Source organism: Epinephelus fuscoguttatus, linkage group LG23, assembly GCF_011397635.1.
Source record: "Epinephelus fuscoguttatus linkage group LG23, E.fuscoguttatus.final_Chr_v1".
NCBI lineage: Eukaryota > Metazoa > Chordata > Actinopteri > Perciformes > Serranidae > Epinephelus > Epinephelus fuscoguttatus.
In genome coordinates, this window is record NC_064774.1 from 639,176 (window position 1) to 657,286 (window position 18,111).

At 40.9% G+C, this 18,111-nt stretch overlaps 2 protein-coding genes across 2 annotated transcripts in view; both read left to right on the forward strand.

Moving 5' to 3' along the window:
• The window catches only part of LOC125884162 (zinc finger protein 3 homolog), a 123,178-nt gene extending 108,155 nt beyond the window's left edge, over positions 1 to 15,023 (forward strand). The window contains exon 3 of the mRNA XM_049568986.1: positions 9,917 to 15,023. Coding sequence (XP_049424943.1) covers positions 9,917 to 11,526 — 1,610 coding nt within the window. The 3' untranslated portion in view covers positions 11,527 to 15,023. The remainder of the gene's footprint in view (positions 1 to 9,916) is intronic.
• LOC125884150 (gastrula zinc finger protein XlCGF57.1-like) overlaps positions 1 to 18,111 on the forward strand; it is a 561,995-nt gene that overhangs the window by 200,125 nt on the left and 343,759 nt on the right. The gene's annotated exons all lie outside the window — the stretch shown is intronic.

Here is an 18,111-nt window from a genome sequence, read left to right on the forward strand (position 1 = left end):
AATCAGGCCTTCATGGTCAAATAGCTGCTAGGAAACCACTGCTAAGGAGAGGCAACAAGCAGAAGAGATTTGTTTGGGCCAAGAAACACAAGGAATGGACATTAGACCAGTGGAAATCTGTGCTTTGGTCTGATGAGTCCAAATTTGAGATCTTTGGTTCCAACCGCCGTGTCTTTGTGAGACGCAGAAAAGGTGAACGGATGGATTCCACATGCCTGGTTCCCACTGTGAAGCATGGAGGAGGAGGTGTGATGGTGTGGGGGTGTTTTGCTGGTGACACTGTTGGGGATTTATTCCAAATTGAAGGCACACTGAACCAGCATGGCTACCACAGCATCCTGCAGCGACATGCCATCCCATCCGGTTTGCGTTTAGTTGGACGATCATTTATTTTTCAACAGGACAATGACCCCAAACACACCTCCAGGCTGTGTAAGGGCTATTTGACCAAGAAGGAGAGTGATGGAGTGCTGCGGCAGATGACCTGGCCTCCACAGTCACCGGACCTGAACCCAATCCAGATGGTTTGGGGTGAGCTGGACCGCAGAGTGAAGGCAAAGGGGCCAACAAGTGCTAAACACCTCTGGGAACTCCTTCAAGACTGTTGGAAAACCATTTCAGGTGACTACCTCTTGAAGCTCATGGAGAGAATGCCAAGAGTGTGCAAAGCAGTAATCAGAGCAAAGGGTGGCTATTTTGAAGAAACTAGAATATAAAACATGTTTTCAGTTATTTCACCTTTTTTTGTTAAGTACATAACTCCACATGTGTTCATTCATAGTTTTGATGCCTTCAGTGAGAATCTACAATGTAAATAGTCATGAAAATAAAGAAAACGCATTGAATGAGAAGGTGTGTCCAAACTTTTGGCCTGTACTGTATATATATATATATATATATATATATATATATATATCTGTTTACGGGCTACGCTGTCAGTCAGTGTGCGGGCTGGAGGTTGGTGGACCAGAGAGGGGAGGGGGGTCCCCACTCGGTATGGTAAACGAGTATGTGTGTAAAGTTATGGAGTGTGTGTGTTACACCAGAAGAGTCAGAGTTTTCCCGAACGCTCCTCTGGTCTCCTGCTCGTGAGGGATTCATTACAATATCGTAACATGGTTTAGATTTCTAAATAAACATTCACCTCGTCGCTAGATAGACCTACTCCTGAAAAACTCGTGCGCAAGGCTTTTTGTCCCTACGAGGCCACCGTCATTTACCCGACGGGAGGGGTGAGCGAGTGAGCCCTGCAATCTAGAATTTGACCACTGATGTCACTGTTTTCAACCCATTTTACACACTGGCCCTTTAACTGCTCTGAATGTGGGAAAAGATTTCTTCACAGTGGACATCTGAAAAAACACGAGATGTCATACAGGAGAGAAACCTTTTAGCTGCTCCGAGTGTGGTAAATCATTTACACAAAGTGGAACTTTACATACACACAGGAGAACTCATGACAGATAAAAGAATGTCATTCTTCTTCTGCTGTGAGCAAACAGCATTCAGAGTTGGGTATTGTTTCACCTTTAGAATTCCAATCCTGGTTGTTATTGATGACTCGAAACAGTTCTTTATATCAAATGAGCAAGAAAACAAGTAATATGTATTTCCTCATCAGTTAGGTTTTATTAACACTTCAGCCTATTTTATAATATCTGAAAGTGCACATGCACAGAATATCAAGAGGTTATGTTGTGCCTCTTTATCTTTGCTCACATGCTGTATGTAAAGGGTCCTCTAGGATATTAATGATTTCATCCATGCAGTCAGGTCAGATTAAACTTGAAGGAGGAATACTTCAGGTCTCATATTTCTTTTAGGGTTAATGCTTTTCTTAATCCTTTTGTCCTGATCCTACCTGGAGTGGAAGCAACTTTTTATAATTTGAGATATGATACACCTGCTAAACAACTTGAAACTGAGTCTTTCACAATGTTTGCTGGTTTATTAAACAACTTATTTGGACCTTGTTTTGTGAAATGTTTTATAGCTCAAGAAGTTCAAGAATAAACTTTCAAGTTTGATGAATATCATTTTTGAAAGAGTGTTTTTCATTAATTCATCTATGTGCTTGCGCTTTTTAAGGACAGTCAGTAATTTTAGAAATACTTCTGGACTTTTATATTGAAGCCCATTAACTCATTTACCCCGGAAGCTGTCTTCTTTACTGTCGCTAACGTCACACGTTTTGAGCAAGATGGCGTCTGTTGGAAACGTGTGTTAGCAGAGTGTCTTTGTTGTGTTTTTAAAGTGTGAACATGTCTAAAGTCCAAATGCTGAGAGCGTTGGTGAAGCAGCGACTAAGTGCGGCTGCTGAAGAGATATTTGGGCTGGTTGAAAGAACGATAGCAGAGTACGAGGAGGAACTTTGTCGATCAAAAGAGGAGAACGAGCGACAACGGAAACTACTGGACGCTGTTTTCAACCCTCAGCTTCGGTTACACAGAGCAGGTTTGTTCATTAAACATTACAAGTTCATTATTAATAATATAACTGCAGGTTTGTTCAATAAATATTCAGTCTGTCGATGTTTATACGCCGCGTTAGCTTCTCTGGGCCCTATTTCAGAAAGCAGGATTAGTGAAAACTCTGAGTATGTTCAGCCTGAGATGAGGGAAACTCCGAGTTTTCCGTTTCACAAAGCCAGTTCAGCATAACCCTGAGTCCGTTACTATGATAGCACATTCCTTGCTGGTTCGCAGGTTTGTTTCATCTCAGCCTGAGGCTGATCGCCCGCTGAGCGTGTGGCAGGAAGGAGAGACATGGCGTGTCCTTTGTGAATAAAGTTTTCGTGATGAGCGATAAGAACTTCCTGCAACAGATGTTGAGGGTAACGTCGAGCTGCTTTAATGCTGAAACATTAAACCGTTTTTGTGGTTTTCCCTGGGCATAAATCAGAAAGACTCATCAAAGAGGAATCCCACAGAACTGCAGGTTTAATTACAGTTTAATTAGAAATGAATCTATGTGGATATATTATGCAATGCTTTATGAATACTATTCATATATTCAAAGATTCCACTGTGTAACTGGCTCATTTATGGGACTCAACATCCCATCATAGCTCAATCTGAGAATAAAGGACATTATGTGAATCAGAAGTCATTTCACAGCAATTCAATTAACCTCAGCCTAATATTGACAGAATGACAAAAGTATAAGCAAAATATTTACCAGTCTGTACAAAATTTTTGTGTTTGATTTTGACTTTGTGCCCAGTGTGTTTGGGCCCCAACAGATTGCAGCTGTATAAGAGGATACAGCAAATAATATTGAAATATATGAACACTAAAAATGTTTATATATTTTCTGTATATTAGACACATTAACGCATCACATTACATAACGTCACTTCACATTATCTATGAACACGCTCTGCCGTTCTTTCCCATCCCAAAATCACATAATTGAAGCCACAAAATATCAAAATAGCATACTGCTCATCCGTAGTGATCCAAGTGTCCTGAAGCCCTGACATAAAAAGTTGTTTGGAAAAACATCATTTGAACTCTCTTTTTAGCCTCATTGTAGCCTGTAGCTCTGACTGCCTCTCTGTACACCGTGCTCATGTGGACACAGTGTACAGATCGGTACAATATGTTTTGAAGTGTCTTATTCTAACATCATGTGTACACATATGAAATTTCCTGGTCAACATGTTTGCTTGGGCATATAATACTCTGCATTGTCTGTAGATATCATCATCATGCATGTTGTCTGTAATGTAGTATCTCAAATATTTAGTCTTCTTTGAGACATTCAGTACTTGACCAGATAGAAGTTTGGGAAACACAGATCTTTGTCCCCTTTTGATCTACATATCAAGAAACACTCTTTCTAGTATTGTACTGAACATCATATTCTACCCCATATTCAGTACAAATATTCAATAAATTCTGAAAGCCAGCAGTGCTTGGTGAGAGAATGACCAAGTCATCAGCATACATAAAATGATTTACCAAGGTATTGCCAATCATACAGCCTGTTTTACACCCACTCAATTTCTTGGATAGTTCATCCATGTACAGGTTGAAAAGGGCAGGTGAAAGTAGCCCCCCCGGCGTAATCCATTGGCCACCCCAAATGAGAAAGAGAGAGACGGTTACCCCGTTTTACCTGCATTCTCTGTTTGGCATACCAGCAATCTAAAATCCTTATAATGCTACCAGGAGCACCCCTTTGGCGTAATTTCTGGAACAGTTTAAAATGGTTAACACCATCAATTGAAACAGAGGAGTTCTGCCTCAGGTACACATGGGTAGCTTCCTTCAAGGCATAAATGCACAAGTCAGTGCCAAGCTTAGCCTTAAAGCCAAACTGATTGTGTGTGGTGTCAATATAGTGACTTAAGCGGTCAAGCAAAATACTTTCAAGGACCTTGGATACTACGCTGGATAAAGCAATTGGCCTATAGTTGTCTATACTACCAACTTTGCCAGCTTTGTCAGGGTTCAGCGCTTTTTTTTTTTTTTTTTTTTTTTTCCACTTGCCTGGTCGGGCAAGTTGGTCAGAGATCTTCTTGCCCGAAGTCAGTTTTTACTTGCCCTATAAAAATTGTTTAATTTAAGCGGCTATCAAATAACAAAGACTGCAGTTATGTAATCTTTATTCATACTGTATTTATTAATTAAAACAACATATGTCATGTATTGTAGCTTAATTCCTACACAAAAATGACAGTGTCAGGGCTTAAAGTGAAAAATTTGTCAATCGTTCTCCGTCTATAATTTTGCACCCTATTTGAGCCATGCCCACCTCTATTTATTTTTCACCCCTCTCTCCAGTTCTGCTGTATTAACACCACCGGGTTTAATATATTTTGCTTCCATCTCTCTGCCCTGCTCTACTCTACTTCAATGCTACTTAGCTCTCTCTCTCTACTCTACCAGTAGACTACCACATCCACCTGTTGCACAAAACGCACACAGCAGTGTTTCCCCTAGGATGGAGTTGTAGCAGTTTAAATCCCTGACAACCCAGAGTTGAGACCAGAACAGAGAGTCACAGTCCTATACGCCTCTCTGAGCTTCTAGTTCAGTTACCCAGCCATAGTTTTCATAATTTTATGCAAACGGTGTCTGTCCCCCGACTACGTAAATTATTTAAATCTAAAATTAAACAAAGGGGAGTTGTGCATAACAACCTTATAAAAATTAAAACCTCTTCTGTGATAGAAAGACAAAACAGGAGAATTAAATACGGACTGTTAAATATCAGGTCTCTATCATCTAAAGCAGTGTTAGTAAACGAATTAATATCAGATAATCATATTGATTTACTCAGTCTCACTGAAACCTGGCTGTGTCAAGATGAATATGTTAGTCTAAATGAATCCACTCCTCCCAGTCATAATAATACCCACATTCCTCGAGGCAGCGGCCGAGGAGGGGGAGTTGCAGCCATTTTTAACTCTAGTGTGTTAATCAGCCCTAAACCTAAACTAGATTATAATTCATTTGAAAGCCTCGTTCTTAGTCTTTTACATCCGACCTGGAAAACCTCGCAGCCACTTTTGTTATAGTGTACCGTGCTCCTTGCCCGTATTCTGAATTTGTATCTGAATTCTCAGAGTTTTTATGCAGTGTAGTTCTTAAATCAGATAAAGTTATTATTGTAGGCGATTTTAACATTCATGTCGACGTTGATAATGACTCCCTGGCTACCGCGTTTATCTCATTATTAGACTCCATTGGCTTCAGTCAGGGTGTACATGAACCCACTCACTGTTTTAACCATACCCTCGATCTAGTTCTGACGTATGGAATTGAAATTGATAACCTAAGAGTCTTTCCACAGAATCCCTCGCTATCGGATCATTATTTGATTACTTTGATTTCTTTTTACTTGATTACACGCCACTCAGCAACAGTTACTATACTAGATGTTTATCAGATAGTGCTGTCGCAAAATTTAAGGAAATGATTACTCCGTTGTTAAATTCAATACCAAGTCCCTCAGTAACAGAGGCTTCCCGTGCCGACTTTAACCTCTCCCGAATTGATCATTTTGTTGATAGCGCCGTAGGCTTGCTGCAAACAACACTCAACTCTGGAGCTCCTCTTAAAAAGAAGTTAACAAAGCAAAGAAAGTTCGCTCCTTGGTATAACTCTCAAACCCCTAGGTTAAAACAAATATCGCGAAAGTTTGAAAGGAACTGGCGATTAACCAAACTGGAAGAATCTTGTTTAATCTGGGCAGACAGTCTCAAAACGTATAAGAGGGGCCTCCGCAATGCCAGAGCAAACTATTACTCAGCTTTAATAGAAGAAAACAAGAATAACCCCAGGTTTCTTTTCAGCACTGTAGCCAGGCTGACTGAGAGTCACAGCTCTATTGAGCCTTGTATTCCTTTAGCCCTTAGCAGTAATGATTTCATGAGCTTTTTTTAATGACAAAATTCTATTAGAGGCAAAATTCATGACCTCCTGCCCTCAGATAGTACCTATCTAACCTCAAACACAGCTGTAAAATCTAATATATATTTAGATTGCCTCTCCCCAATTTCTCTTCAAGAATTGACCGCAGTGATTTCTTCATCTAAATCATCAACGTGTCTCTTAGACCCCATCCCAACTAGGCTACTTAAGGAGGTCTTACCTTTAGTTAACACTCATATATTAGATATGATCAATATATCCTTATTAACAGGCTATGTACCACAGTCTTTTAAGGTAGCTGTAATTAAACCTCTACTGAAAAAGCCCACCCTGGATCCAGAGGTGTTAGCCAACTATAGACCAATATCTAATCTTCCCTTTATGTCAAAGATCCTTGAGAAAGTAGTCGCAGACCAGCTGTGTGATTTCCTCCATGATAATAATTTATTTGAGGAATTTCAGTCAGGATTTAGAGTGCATCATAGCACTGAGACAGCACTAGTTAAAATTACAAATGACCTTCTGATTGCTTCAGACGAAGGACTCGTCTCTGTACTTGTTTTATTAGATCTTAGTGCGGCGTTTGACACTATTGACCATCAAATTCTACTGCAGAGACTGGATCACTTAATTGGCCTAAAAGGTTCTGTACTAAGCTGGTTTAAATCTTATTTATCTGATCGTTTTCAATTTGTTGACGTTCATAATGAATCATCCTTACATACTAAAGTTTGTTTTGGAGTTCCGCAAGGTTCTGTGCTCGGACCAATCCTATTTATTCTATATATGCTTCCTTTAGGCAACATCATTAGAAATCACTCTATAAATTTCCATTGTTATGCGGATGATACACAATTGTATTTATCGATGAAGCCAGAAGAAAGTAATCAATTAACTAAACTCCATAACTGCCTTAAAGACATAAAAACCTGGATGAGCACCAATTTCCTGATGTTAAATTCAGACAAAACTGAAGTTATTGTTCTTGGCCCCAAACAGCTCAGAGACTCTTTATCTGATGACATAGTTTCTCTATATGGCATTGCTCTGGCCTCTAGCACTACCGTAAGAAACCTCGGAGTAACATTTGATCAAGATTTGTCTTTTAATTCTCATTTAAAACAAACCTCACGGACTGCATTTTTTCACCTGCGTAATATTGCGAAAATTAGGCCTATCCTGACCCGAAAAGATGCAGAAAAATTGGTCCACGCTTTTGTTACCTCAAGGCTGGATTACTGTAACTCTCTATTATCAGGTAGCTCTAGTAAGTCCTTAAAAAGTCTCCAGCTAATTCAGAATGCAGCAGCACGTGTACTAACAGGAGCTAAGAAACAAGATCATATCTCTCCTGTTTTAGCTTCTCTGCACTGGCTCCCTGTAAAATCCAGAATTGAATTTAAAATCCTACTGTTAACTTATAAAGCTCTAAATGGTCAAGCTCCGTCATATCTTAGAGAGCTCATAGTGCCATATTATCCCACCAGAACACTGCGCTCTGAGAACGCAGGGTTATTCGTGGTCCCTAAAGTCTCCAAAAGTAGATCAGGAGCCAGAGCCTTCAGCTATCAGGCTCTTCTCCTGTGGAATCATCTTCCTGTTACGGTCCGGGAGGCAGACACCGGACCACCTGCCGGAGGACCCCCTATAATACACCGGGCACCTTCTCTCCTTCTCTCTCTCTTTCCTTCTCTCTCTCTCTCTCTCTCTCTCTCTCTCTCTCTCTCTCTCTCTCTCTCTCTCTCTCTCTCTCTCTCTCTCTCTCTCTCCGTCTATTATTGAATCTTGCTAACTCGGCCATTCTGGATGTCACTAACTCGGCTTCTTCTCCGGAGCCTTTGTGCTCCACTGTCTCTCAGATTAACTCACATCGCAGGGGTGCCTGGACAGCGTGACATGTGTGGTTGTGCTGCTGCCGTGGTCCTGCCAGATGCCTCCCGCTGCTGCTGCCATCATTAGTCATTAGTCATACTTCAACTGTTATTATACACATATGATTATTGTCACACATGTACACTGCCAGATATTAATACATACTTTCAACATATTGTACCGCAGTAGCCAGAACTATAACTATAATATTATTACTTTCAATAATGTTGTTGTAAGCTACTGTCATTACCTGCATCTCTCTCTCTCTCTCTCTCTCTCTCTCTCTCTCTCTCTCTCTCTCTCTCTCTCTCTCTCTCTCTCTCTGTCTCATTGTGTCATATGGATTACTGTTAATTTGTTATGCTGATCTGTTCTGTACGACATCTATTGCACGTCTGTCCATCCTGGAAGAGGGATCCCTCCTCAGTTGCTCTTCCTGAGGTTTCTACCGTTTTTTTCCCCGTTAAAGGGTTTTTTTTGGGAGTTTTTCCTTATCCGCTGTGAGGGTCTTAAGGACAGAGGGATGTCGTATGCTGTAAAGCCCTGTGAGGCAAATTGTGATTTGTGATATTGGGCTTTATAAATAAAATTGATTGATTGATTGATTGATTGATGAATGGTCAAACGAATATTAGCCTACCGTTTTAAAGTGTAGAGCATGAAAATAGGACGACGCTTGTTTTGTTATTATTATTGTTGTTATTATTATTATTATTATTATTATTATTATTATTGTTATTACCGCGGTAATACCGATTACTGTGGTATTTTTGCCCACGGTTATCATACCGTCAAAATCTCATACCGGCACATGCCTAATCATAATATATGTTTCAAGATTATAATTATTGAAACATTGATGTGTTCATCATAATAATGCTGCAGCTGGTCAATGTGGAGCAAACAAAAATGTATTTATGAATATTTTTTATATATTTCCTGACATACTGCTGGGTAGCCTGGATAAGAGGCTGGAAATCACAGAACTTACCTGATGCGGGGAAACAAGTCAGCAGTATGAATCTGACAAAGGTGTGAGCTTTTTTCAAATTGACCACAGATGAAATAGTATGTGACATTATCAGCTGTCAGAATGAGTTTTCCCTGCTATGGTGAAGGTAGTTCTTAGAGACAGATAAACCTAAAAACTTGTGTGATGATTTTCCCTTAATCTACCATCTCTTTTGGCCTTTCTTCAGTGAATTGATGTGAAAGTGTTGTCTTAGTCATTGGGAGAGACAACCATCAGATATAGTTTACTCTCTATTGTTTAGCTGTCTTGTGGCCAAATCCTGCAATTGCATTTGTCGAAAAAATACATCACAGCTAGGTAAATGAGCACACATTTCCTCCAAATGTCTACAATATTCAATATGGATACTCTCACATGATTAATATATTTTTAAACAATAATCTGACAATAGCTGGTTGTGATTATAAAGACATAAAAAGCAACAATAGTGGTTGTGTTACACCATTTTCACAATATAAAAAGGCAGTCATGATACGTGCACAGCTTCTGGGGGGTTAGCTTCCTGTGAAGGCATACTCAATTCGCTCCATTTCCCTTTTTTAGACAAGTCAACTGGTCTTGATTAAAATACATGTTAATGATTTGTGTGTGTGTGTGTGTGTGTGTGTGTGTGTGTGTTTTTTTCCTGCAGACGTCCAGCAGCTGTCGGTGGTTAAAGAAGAGGTTCCCCCTGAGCAGCAGGAGTGGAGCTCCAGTGTGGACCAGGAGGACCCAGAGCCTCCACACATTAAAGAGGAACAGGACGAACTCAGTCAGGAGGGAGAGCAGCTTCAAGGGCTGGAGGAGGATGATATCATCAAGTTCACATTCACTCCTGTCCCTGTGAAGAGTGAAGATGATGAAGACAAACCTCAGTCCTCACAGCTTCATCAAAGACACACTGAACAAATGGAAACAGAAGCAGAGGGAGAGGACTGTGGAGGACCAGAACCAGCCAGGAACTCAGATCCAGATACACATTTACAACCTGAGACTGATGACAAGACTAGAGAGTCCTCTGAACCTGAGAGCTCCAGTGTGGACCAGGAGGACCCAGAGCCTCCACACATTAAAGAGGAACAGGAGAAACTCAGTCAGGAAGGAGAGCAGCTTCAAGGGCTGGAGGAGGATGATATTATCAAGTTCACATTCACTCCTGTCCCTGTGAAGAGTGAAGATGATGAAGACAAACCTCAGTCCTCACAGCTTCATCAAAGACAAACACAGCAGATGGAAACAGAAGCGGAAGGAGAGGACTGTGGAGGAGCAGAACCAGCCAGGAACTCAGATCCAGAAACTCATTTACAACCTGAGACTGATGACAGTGATGATTGGAAAGAGACCAGAGAACCTCGGTCAGGTTTAGATTCTCTGAAAAATGATCAAGTCCCTGTCAGCGATTGGATGGTTAGTAAAAAACCATTTAGCTGCTCCGAGTGTGGGAAAGGATTTAGTCAAAGTGGAAATCTGAGGAGACACATGAGATCTCATACAGGAGAGAAACCATTTAGCTGCTCTGAATGTGGGAAAACATTCAGTCATAATGGAAATCTGAAGAGACACATGAGATATCATACAGGAGAGAAACCATTTTGCTGCTCTGAGTGTGGGAAACGATTTGGCCTCAATGAAAATCTGAATGTCCACATGAGAGTTCATTCAGGAGAAAAACCATTTAGCTGCCCTGAGTGTGAGAAAAGATTTGGTCAACGTGGAGACCTTAGGGCACATATGAGAATACATACAGGAGAGAAACCATTTATTTGCTCTGAGTGTGGGAAAGGATTCCGTCGAAGTGAACATCTGAAGACACACATGAGATCTCATACAGGAGAGAAACCATTTAGCTGCTCTGAGTGTGGCATAACATTTAGTCAAAGTGCACATCTGAAGAAACACTTGACATCACACACAGGAGAGAAACCATTCAGCTGCCCTGAGTGTGGGAAAAAATATGGTCGAAGTGAGCATCTGAAGGACCACATGAGATCTCACACAGGAGAGAAACCATTTTGCTGCTCTGAGTGTGGGAGAAGATTTGGTCAAAGAGGAAATCTGATAAAACACATGAGATCTCACACAGGAAATAAACCATTCAGCTGCTCTGAGTGTGGGAATAGGTTTGGTCGAAGTGAACATCTCAAGGAACACATGAGATCGCATACTGCAGAGAAACCATTTAGCTGTGTAATTTGTGGGAAATCATTTAGACAAAGTGAAAATTTATATTCACACATGAAAACTCATGGAGGAGCAAAGTGATTCAGCTGCTCTGTTTGTACAAAAATCTTTTTCATGGAATGACACTTTAAAAACACACATGAGAACTCATATCAGCAATTGACCTTTCAGCCTCAGTGTTTGTATGAAATCTTAAACACAAACTGGACAGTTACACAAATGCGTGAAACCCACGCAGGAGAGAAACCTTATAGCTGCAGTTTTTGTCATCAAAGTTTCACTTGGCCAAAACAGCTCAGAAACCATCAGTGTGATGTCTGTCAGTCCTCACAATCTCATCAAACTCAAACTGAGGAGAGCAAAGAGGTAGAGCCTCTAGCCAAGCTAAATTATATTTATGATTTACAGTTAGAAGGATGAGAAACAAGGATTTAATTTATATTGACAGCAAAATGTGTGTTAGACCAAACATGTAACCAAGTATATTATCAATTGTTTGATTAAATTTACTGAGAGTGTATTTGTATTGTGTGAATCAAAACTAAAAATCAGATCTGGAAAAGGCCCCTGAAGCTGTAAACTGTGTTTCCCCAAAAAACAATTAAAAACAAGCCAACACTATTGAAGAGAGAGAAGGAAAGGAGGGGTACTCTTGGGGAGCAGAGCTGCATGCAGGGGAGGAGCTAAGGCTTTTTCCACTCAGATTCTGCTGCCCATTATAACAAAAACATGGTAGGCTGGTGATAAGCCATGTCTACTCAGATTTTATGGGACCTAATTATAGACGATTTATTTGACTCAAAGAAGAGCAGCTCACAGTTTGGAGAAGCATAAAAGATAACTGACACAGTTAGGTCAGTTCCAAAAGTTTACCATTGTAAAGGGCTATCTGACAGCAAGGTGAAGCAGTGAAAGTATTCTAAACTGATGTGGATTTTTTTTTTTTTTTTAATGACCCTGTTTTTATGTGGTGGTTCCTGTGTGTTTCTACCTCATAGCTCCCACGCCAATTTTAGTCTGTATCATTCTGTGTCTGCTCTCTAAAATTTTTTTTTTTTTTTTTTTTTTGAAGATTTTTTTGGGGGGCATTTAGCCTTAAATGGACAGGACAGCCAAGCGCAAAAGGGGGAGAAAGAGGGAATGACATGCAGCAAAGGGCCACAGGCTGGACTCTAACCTGGGCCGCTGTGGCAACAACCTTGTACATGGGGCGCTTGCTCTATCCACTAAGCCACCGACGCCCCGTGCTCTCTAAATATTGAGGTTTTTACAGGTTCATGAATGCAATGCAGGTGGAACTCGTAATTAGTTGTTTTTATCCCCTCAGCAGCATTTATGTGAGTCATGGGGTGGACAATTTATCAGCTGCTCTGATCTGATCAATGGATGAGAGGAGCAGTTGCTGCAGCGGCAAGTGAAAGCAAGGGAGCAACTAAGGACATTAGGTAAGCACAGCAGAAACATCAGATCGTTCAAACCACCATGTTGAACCCTATATTTTTAATCATTACAATTACAGCTGCATATTACAACAGAAATAAACAGGTTTGCTGTATTTACATATCTCTACAATTTAAAACAGTTTCCAATTTCTACCTGTAAGGTTTAGACCAAGGTCGTGGTGACTAAGGGCACATTCACACCACAATAGTCCAGAGGACTTGGTTCGATTGGGCAGGGAATGCCGAAAAATTTTACACCTTTTGTTTGGTTCGGATCACTTTCACTCTGCCCTTTTTAAAGCAGGACAAACAGCGACAACTGTTGCTCGTTTTGGAGCAGTATTGCCTGAAATGACAACTGACCAGAAGGAAAAAAAGTATGAGGAAGAAGAAAACTTGGCTCACTGATTGGCCAGGACCGAAAACGTAAATCCATCCCCTTCAACCGGCTTGGTCACCACAAAAGCACCAAAATTTACTGCGCTCTATGTCACTGAGTCCTCCTCAGGGCTGTGTTTTTGCACCCCTTTTATTAATTTTATACACCAATGAATGTTGCAGCCAGCATCCACAGCGTCACATTTTGATGTTTGCTGACAACTTAGTCATCCTGTCCCCTCTCAGCAGTGACAACCCCGATGACAGGCCAGCAGTCAGGGATTTGAGTGGTGTGAGTCCTCCGTCTTACAGAGAAATGTATCAAAGATGAATGAGATGGTTATTGATTTTAGAAAGAATGGTACAGTTACCTCTCAGTGGTCATTTCTGGTGTAAATGTTGAAATTGTAAACGAGTATAAATACTTGGGAACTGTTCTTGACGGCAGGCTGACTTTGAAGTCCATGTGGACTCACTTTGTAAGAAGGCTTATCAGCAGATGTATTTTTTATCGGAAGCGCTGTGGTTTTAATGTGGATTTTACTTTTATTAGAATGTTAAATTCTTGTTTTCTCGAGTCTTTAATAACCTTTAACTTCATCTGCTGGTTCGGACTTTTAACATGTAAGAACAGGAACAAACTGTTGGGAATTGTCAGGGTGTGCAGTAAAATTGCTGGCACAGCCCAAAGCAACTTCATCGATCTGCACAAGGTGAGGTTGGTGAAAAAGGCCAGACTGATCCTGGCAGATCCAGACCACCTGCTTTGTGGAGAGTGCAGGATACTTCCGTCTGGACGCAGATATCTGCTGCCGAGATGCAGGACAAATAGACTGAGGGATTCATTTGTCCCTGCAGCGATAAGACTTTTAAATGACTTGTCTTGACTCAATGTGTGTGTTGTCTTGACATATATATTTGTTTCTATGTTGTTTTGTTAACTGCTAGCTGTAGCACTAATTGCCCCTTGGGGCTAATAAAGATTCTTGAACTTGAACTTCCTCTCTTTGGTTCGCAGGATCGTCCGTTTGCAATTTCCACTGTAAGCGAACCGCACCAGGATTCACTTACAAGTGAATTGAGACCCCCAGTTTTCAAGTGGACCAGGGTTTGCTCATTTGGTCCGCACCACAGTTCGAATGAGCGTTCACACCACTCCAATAAACCAAACTATTCGGGGAAGCGGACCAGGGTTCGTTTCAAGTGGACCAAATGGCGCCAGTGTGAATGTGTCCTTAGTCTGCATCATTAATATCCATGTGAGCATATGCTGTCATTGGGAGACTTTTAGCAACTTCTTGTAGCTAGTGCTAGCTACTTTCATTGGAAAAGAGTTGGCAACTCTGCCCTACTTCTGAATCTGTCGCCAAGAAAACAATACGACTCCACTGGAAGAGTAGGAAAACATCAACATCTCCCAATGGTTGGATCAATTAACACAGCAGATAACAATGGAACAACAATCAGCTCTAAAAAAAAGTTATACTGATGAATTGTGGTGTTAAAGGTTTGATTTTATTTCCTCAATGTTACACTTATGGATTCAGTTTGTAAACTGTCTTCTAATATTTAGTGATCTTAATTTTGTGTACTTGTATCCATGGTCTGTGTGGATTTTATCATTGTCTTTCTCTTTTTCAGCTTTGTAATATTTTACTGAGTTAACTGATGGATTAGGGTATACACTGGAACGTGCCTTGATTAAGCCCCTCTGAGGGCTGTTTTTTTTTTTTTGCATCTTTTCATCACATTTGTGTTGCTCATGTACTGCTTTGTTGTTGTTGTTTTTTGCATATGTGAAAACAAATAAACTTAACTGTTTTGTTTCTTTATTTAGTTAAGACAAAATTAATTCCTTTAAAAATTGTGTATTTTTTATCATTTATCTTCCTGCATGTGTTTTTCTGAGTAAGTCTGTAATTCCATGAACACTTCTGGACTTTTATTTTGAAGCTTATTAACTCATTTACCCCGGAAGCTGTACTGTTATATACCATAGTTTGTTAAGAACACAGAGGTGGTATGGCTCAGACCCCCCCTGACAGACTGCAAGCAGTGAGGGTGGGCTCAGCCACATCCCCTGTACTCACGATCAACACCAGAGCTCCACAGGGATGTGTGCTGAGCTCTTTCCTGTATACTCTCTTCACCAATGACTGTATAAGCCCTTCACCTTCCACAACCTATCTGAAATATTCAGACAACACGTCCATTCTTGCACTTCTCTCTGACAACCTCTCTGCTCTGGATTATCACAGTCACACACTTCATGTATGGACAAACATCTTCACATCAAAGTCAGTAAAACCAAAGAAATAATGACCCCCCTCCCACCCCCCCCACCTAAGCACCCCATCATTATTGACAATCAAACAGTTGAAACAGTGGACAGTTTTAAATACCTGGGTGTAACTCTGGACAATAAACTCAATTTCGATCAGCACACCAGAGACATACAAAAAAAGAGCCAACAAAGACTGCCAGCTATCCGAAAACTTAAAGGACTCTGTCGTCCCCCATCTACTGCTACTTCTGTACCAAAGCATCATTCATCCAATCCTTCTGTACTGTTCCACATGTTTCTTCACCATGCTTTCTGTCACCAATCGAGCCAAACTGACACACATCACACACACCACTTCCAAAATCATTGGTCTTCCCACACCCAACCTCACAGAGTTAAATAACAGGTCCATAATACGCTGCACTAGAACGGGACGCCACACACCCACTCAACCAATATCTCATCCCGCTACCCTCAGGGCGCAGGTACCAAACACTTAAACTCAGGAAAGCTCAACTCGGGTCCACCTCTGTGAATGAACATGTGATGTGTTGTGATGTCTGTGATATGTCTGTGCCTATGATATTTGTGATCGATCCCTGTAAAGGTACAATTAGTGGAAATGAATTTCCCTCTGGGATGAGTAAAGTCAGTCTAAGTCTATAGATGTACAGTTCTGTTGGGTACCAGCACATGAGGGAGTAACAGGGAGTGAGTGTGCTGATAGATTAGCAAAAGCGGCATTGCAAAAAGAAATAACAGTACCAGTTCCACGAGGAAAAGGAGAAGGGATAAAGAAGAAAGGAATGGAAATATGGCAGAAAAGGTGGGAGGAAGACCAGAAAGGAGAGGGATATCACAAAATACAAAAGTCTATCATAACAAAAAATTATAAAGAAAGGAAAAGAAGGGAGGAAATAGTCATAAAAAGACTCAGATTAGATCACGCAGGATTGGCACTTTGTATATTATGGGGAAAGGGGATAGTGATAAGTGTGAGAACTGTGGAGTAAAAGAAAACGAACATATTCTACTGTGCTGTAATATGTATGAAATAGAACGAGAAAGGCTGCAGGATAAAGTCAGAGAGGCGGATTTGAGGGGGGTATAATCACCAGGAAGGCACTTATTAATTTCTTAAAAGATACTCGGCTGATGAGTAGAATTTAAGAAACAGGCGAAATGACGTGATGTTGCACACTCTTGTACAGTAGGTGGCGGTATGCACCTTTAAGTTGTTTGCAATCCGCCAATAAGCCGAGAGAAGAAGAAGCAGCTGGACTCTGTACTGTTGCTGACTTCCAACTTTATGCACAAGATGGCGTCTGGTAGAAACGTGTGTTAGCAGAGTCTGTTTACTGTTTATTTTTTAAAGTGTGAACATGTCTAAAGTCCAAATGCTGAGATCGTTGGTGAAGCAGCGACTAACTGCGGCTGCTGAAGAGATATTTGGGCTGTTTGAAAGAACGATAGCAGAGTACGAGGAGGAACTTTGTCGATCAAAAGAGGAGAACGAGCGACAACGGAAACTACTGGACGCTGTTTTCAACCCTCAGCTTCGGTTACACAGAGCAGGTTTGTTCATTAAACATTACAAGTTCATTATTAATCATATAACTGCACGTTTGTTCAATAAGTATTCAGTCTGTCGATGTTTATACGCCTGTGATTAGTTGTCGGTGTAGATTCTCAGTCATTCAGGCCACGGTAATCATAGGTGCTATATCATAGGCAACTGGACTTCCTTCCGTCTCTTGAAGGCGTGGGTGATAAGTGGTAATGTAGGCCACCCCCTCTGTTAAACAATGGTCGTTCCAGCTTGACATAGATGGCTTCCTTTACGCCTCTTGCAAGCCATCTTTCTTCCTTGGCATAGATGTGCACATTGCTGTCCTCAAGAGTGTCCCTTCTCTTTTAGATGTAAGTGGATAGCTGAGTCTTGAGCCAATGCAACACTAAACCCCCGAGCTTGCCTGAGAAGGACTAAATGCACAAATCCACTATTTTTAAATATCCCGTAGAGAGCGATTCTCACTGCAGCCTTTTGTTCTAAAAAAAAAAAAGTTTGGCGTGCAACCTCGTTCTGTGTATTCTCTGTATCTGTAGAAGCTCAGGAAGGAGTTTTTGAGCTGTGATGTGAATGAACGACAACATTTCGATGAAAATAAAGAGTCAGACTCTGTCAGTGTCTTCTGTAGAGAAGAGACGAACTCTCACTACTGCCTGAACACACAGAGACTTTTAAAAACACCTTTCTCTTTGGTCTCCTGCAGATAGAGGTGAGTAGTATCTTGCAACGCACACGTGACCCACTTAAGGGTGGCATTGTGTGTCTAAACTCACTATTGAAACACAAATTGGCGTGGCATGACTTTACTGGGCAGCCAAGAGTAGTAATGGAAAAAGGATATTACTGCCCCCTTCATCAGGCCCTGCCACTCTGACTCTAAAATGAGGAAAGAAAGTCAATTTTTGGTTCATTGAAGCGTGAGGAGCAGAGGAGAAGAGAGAAGGAGAGGAGGATGGTGCTGTAAGATCAGGTCACATTACTGTATATCGTTC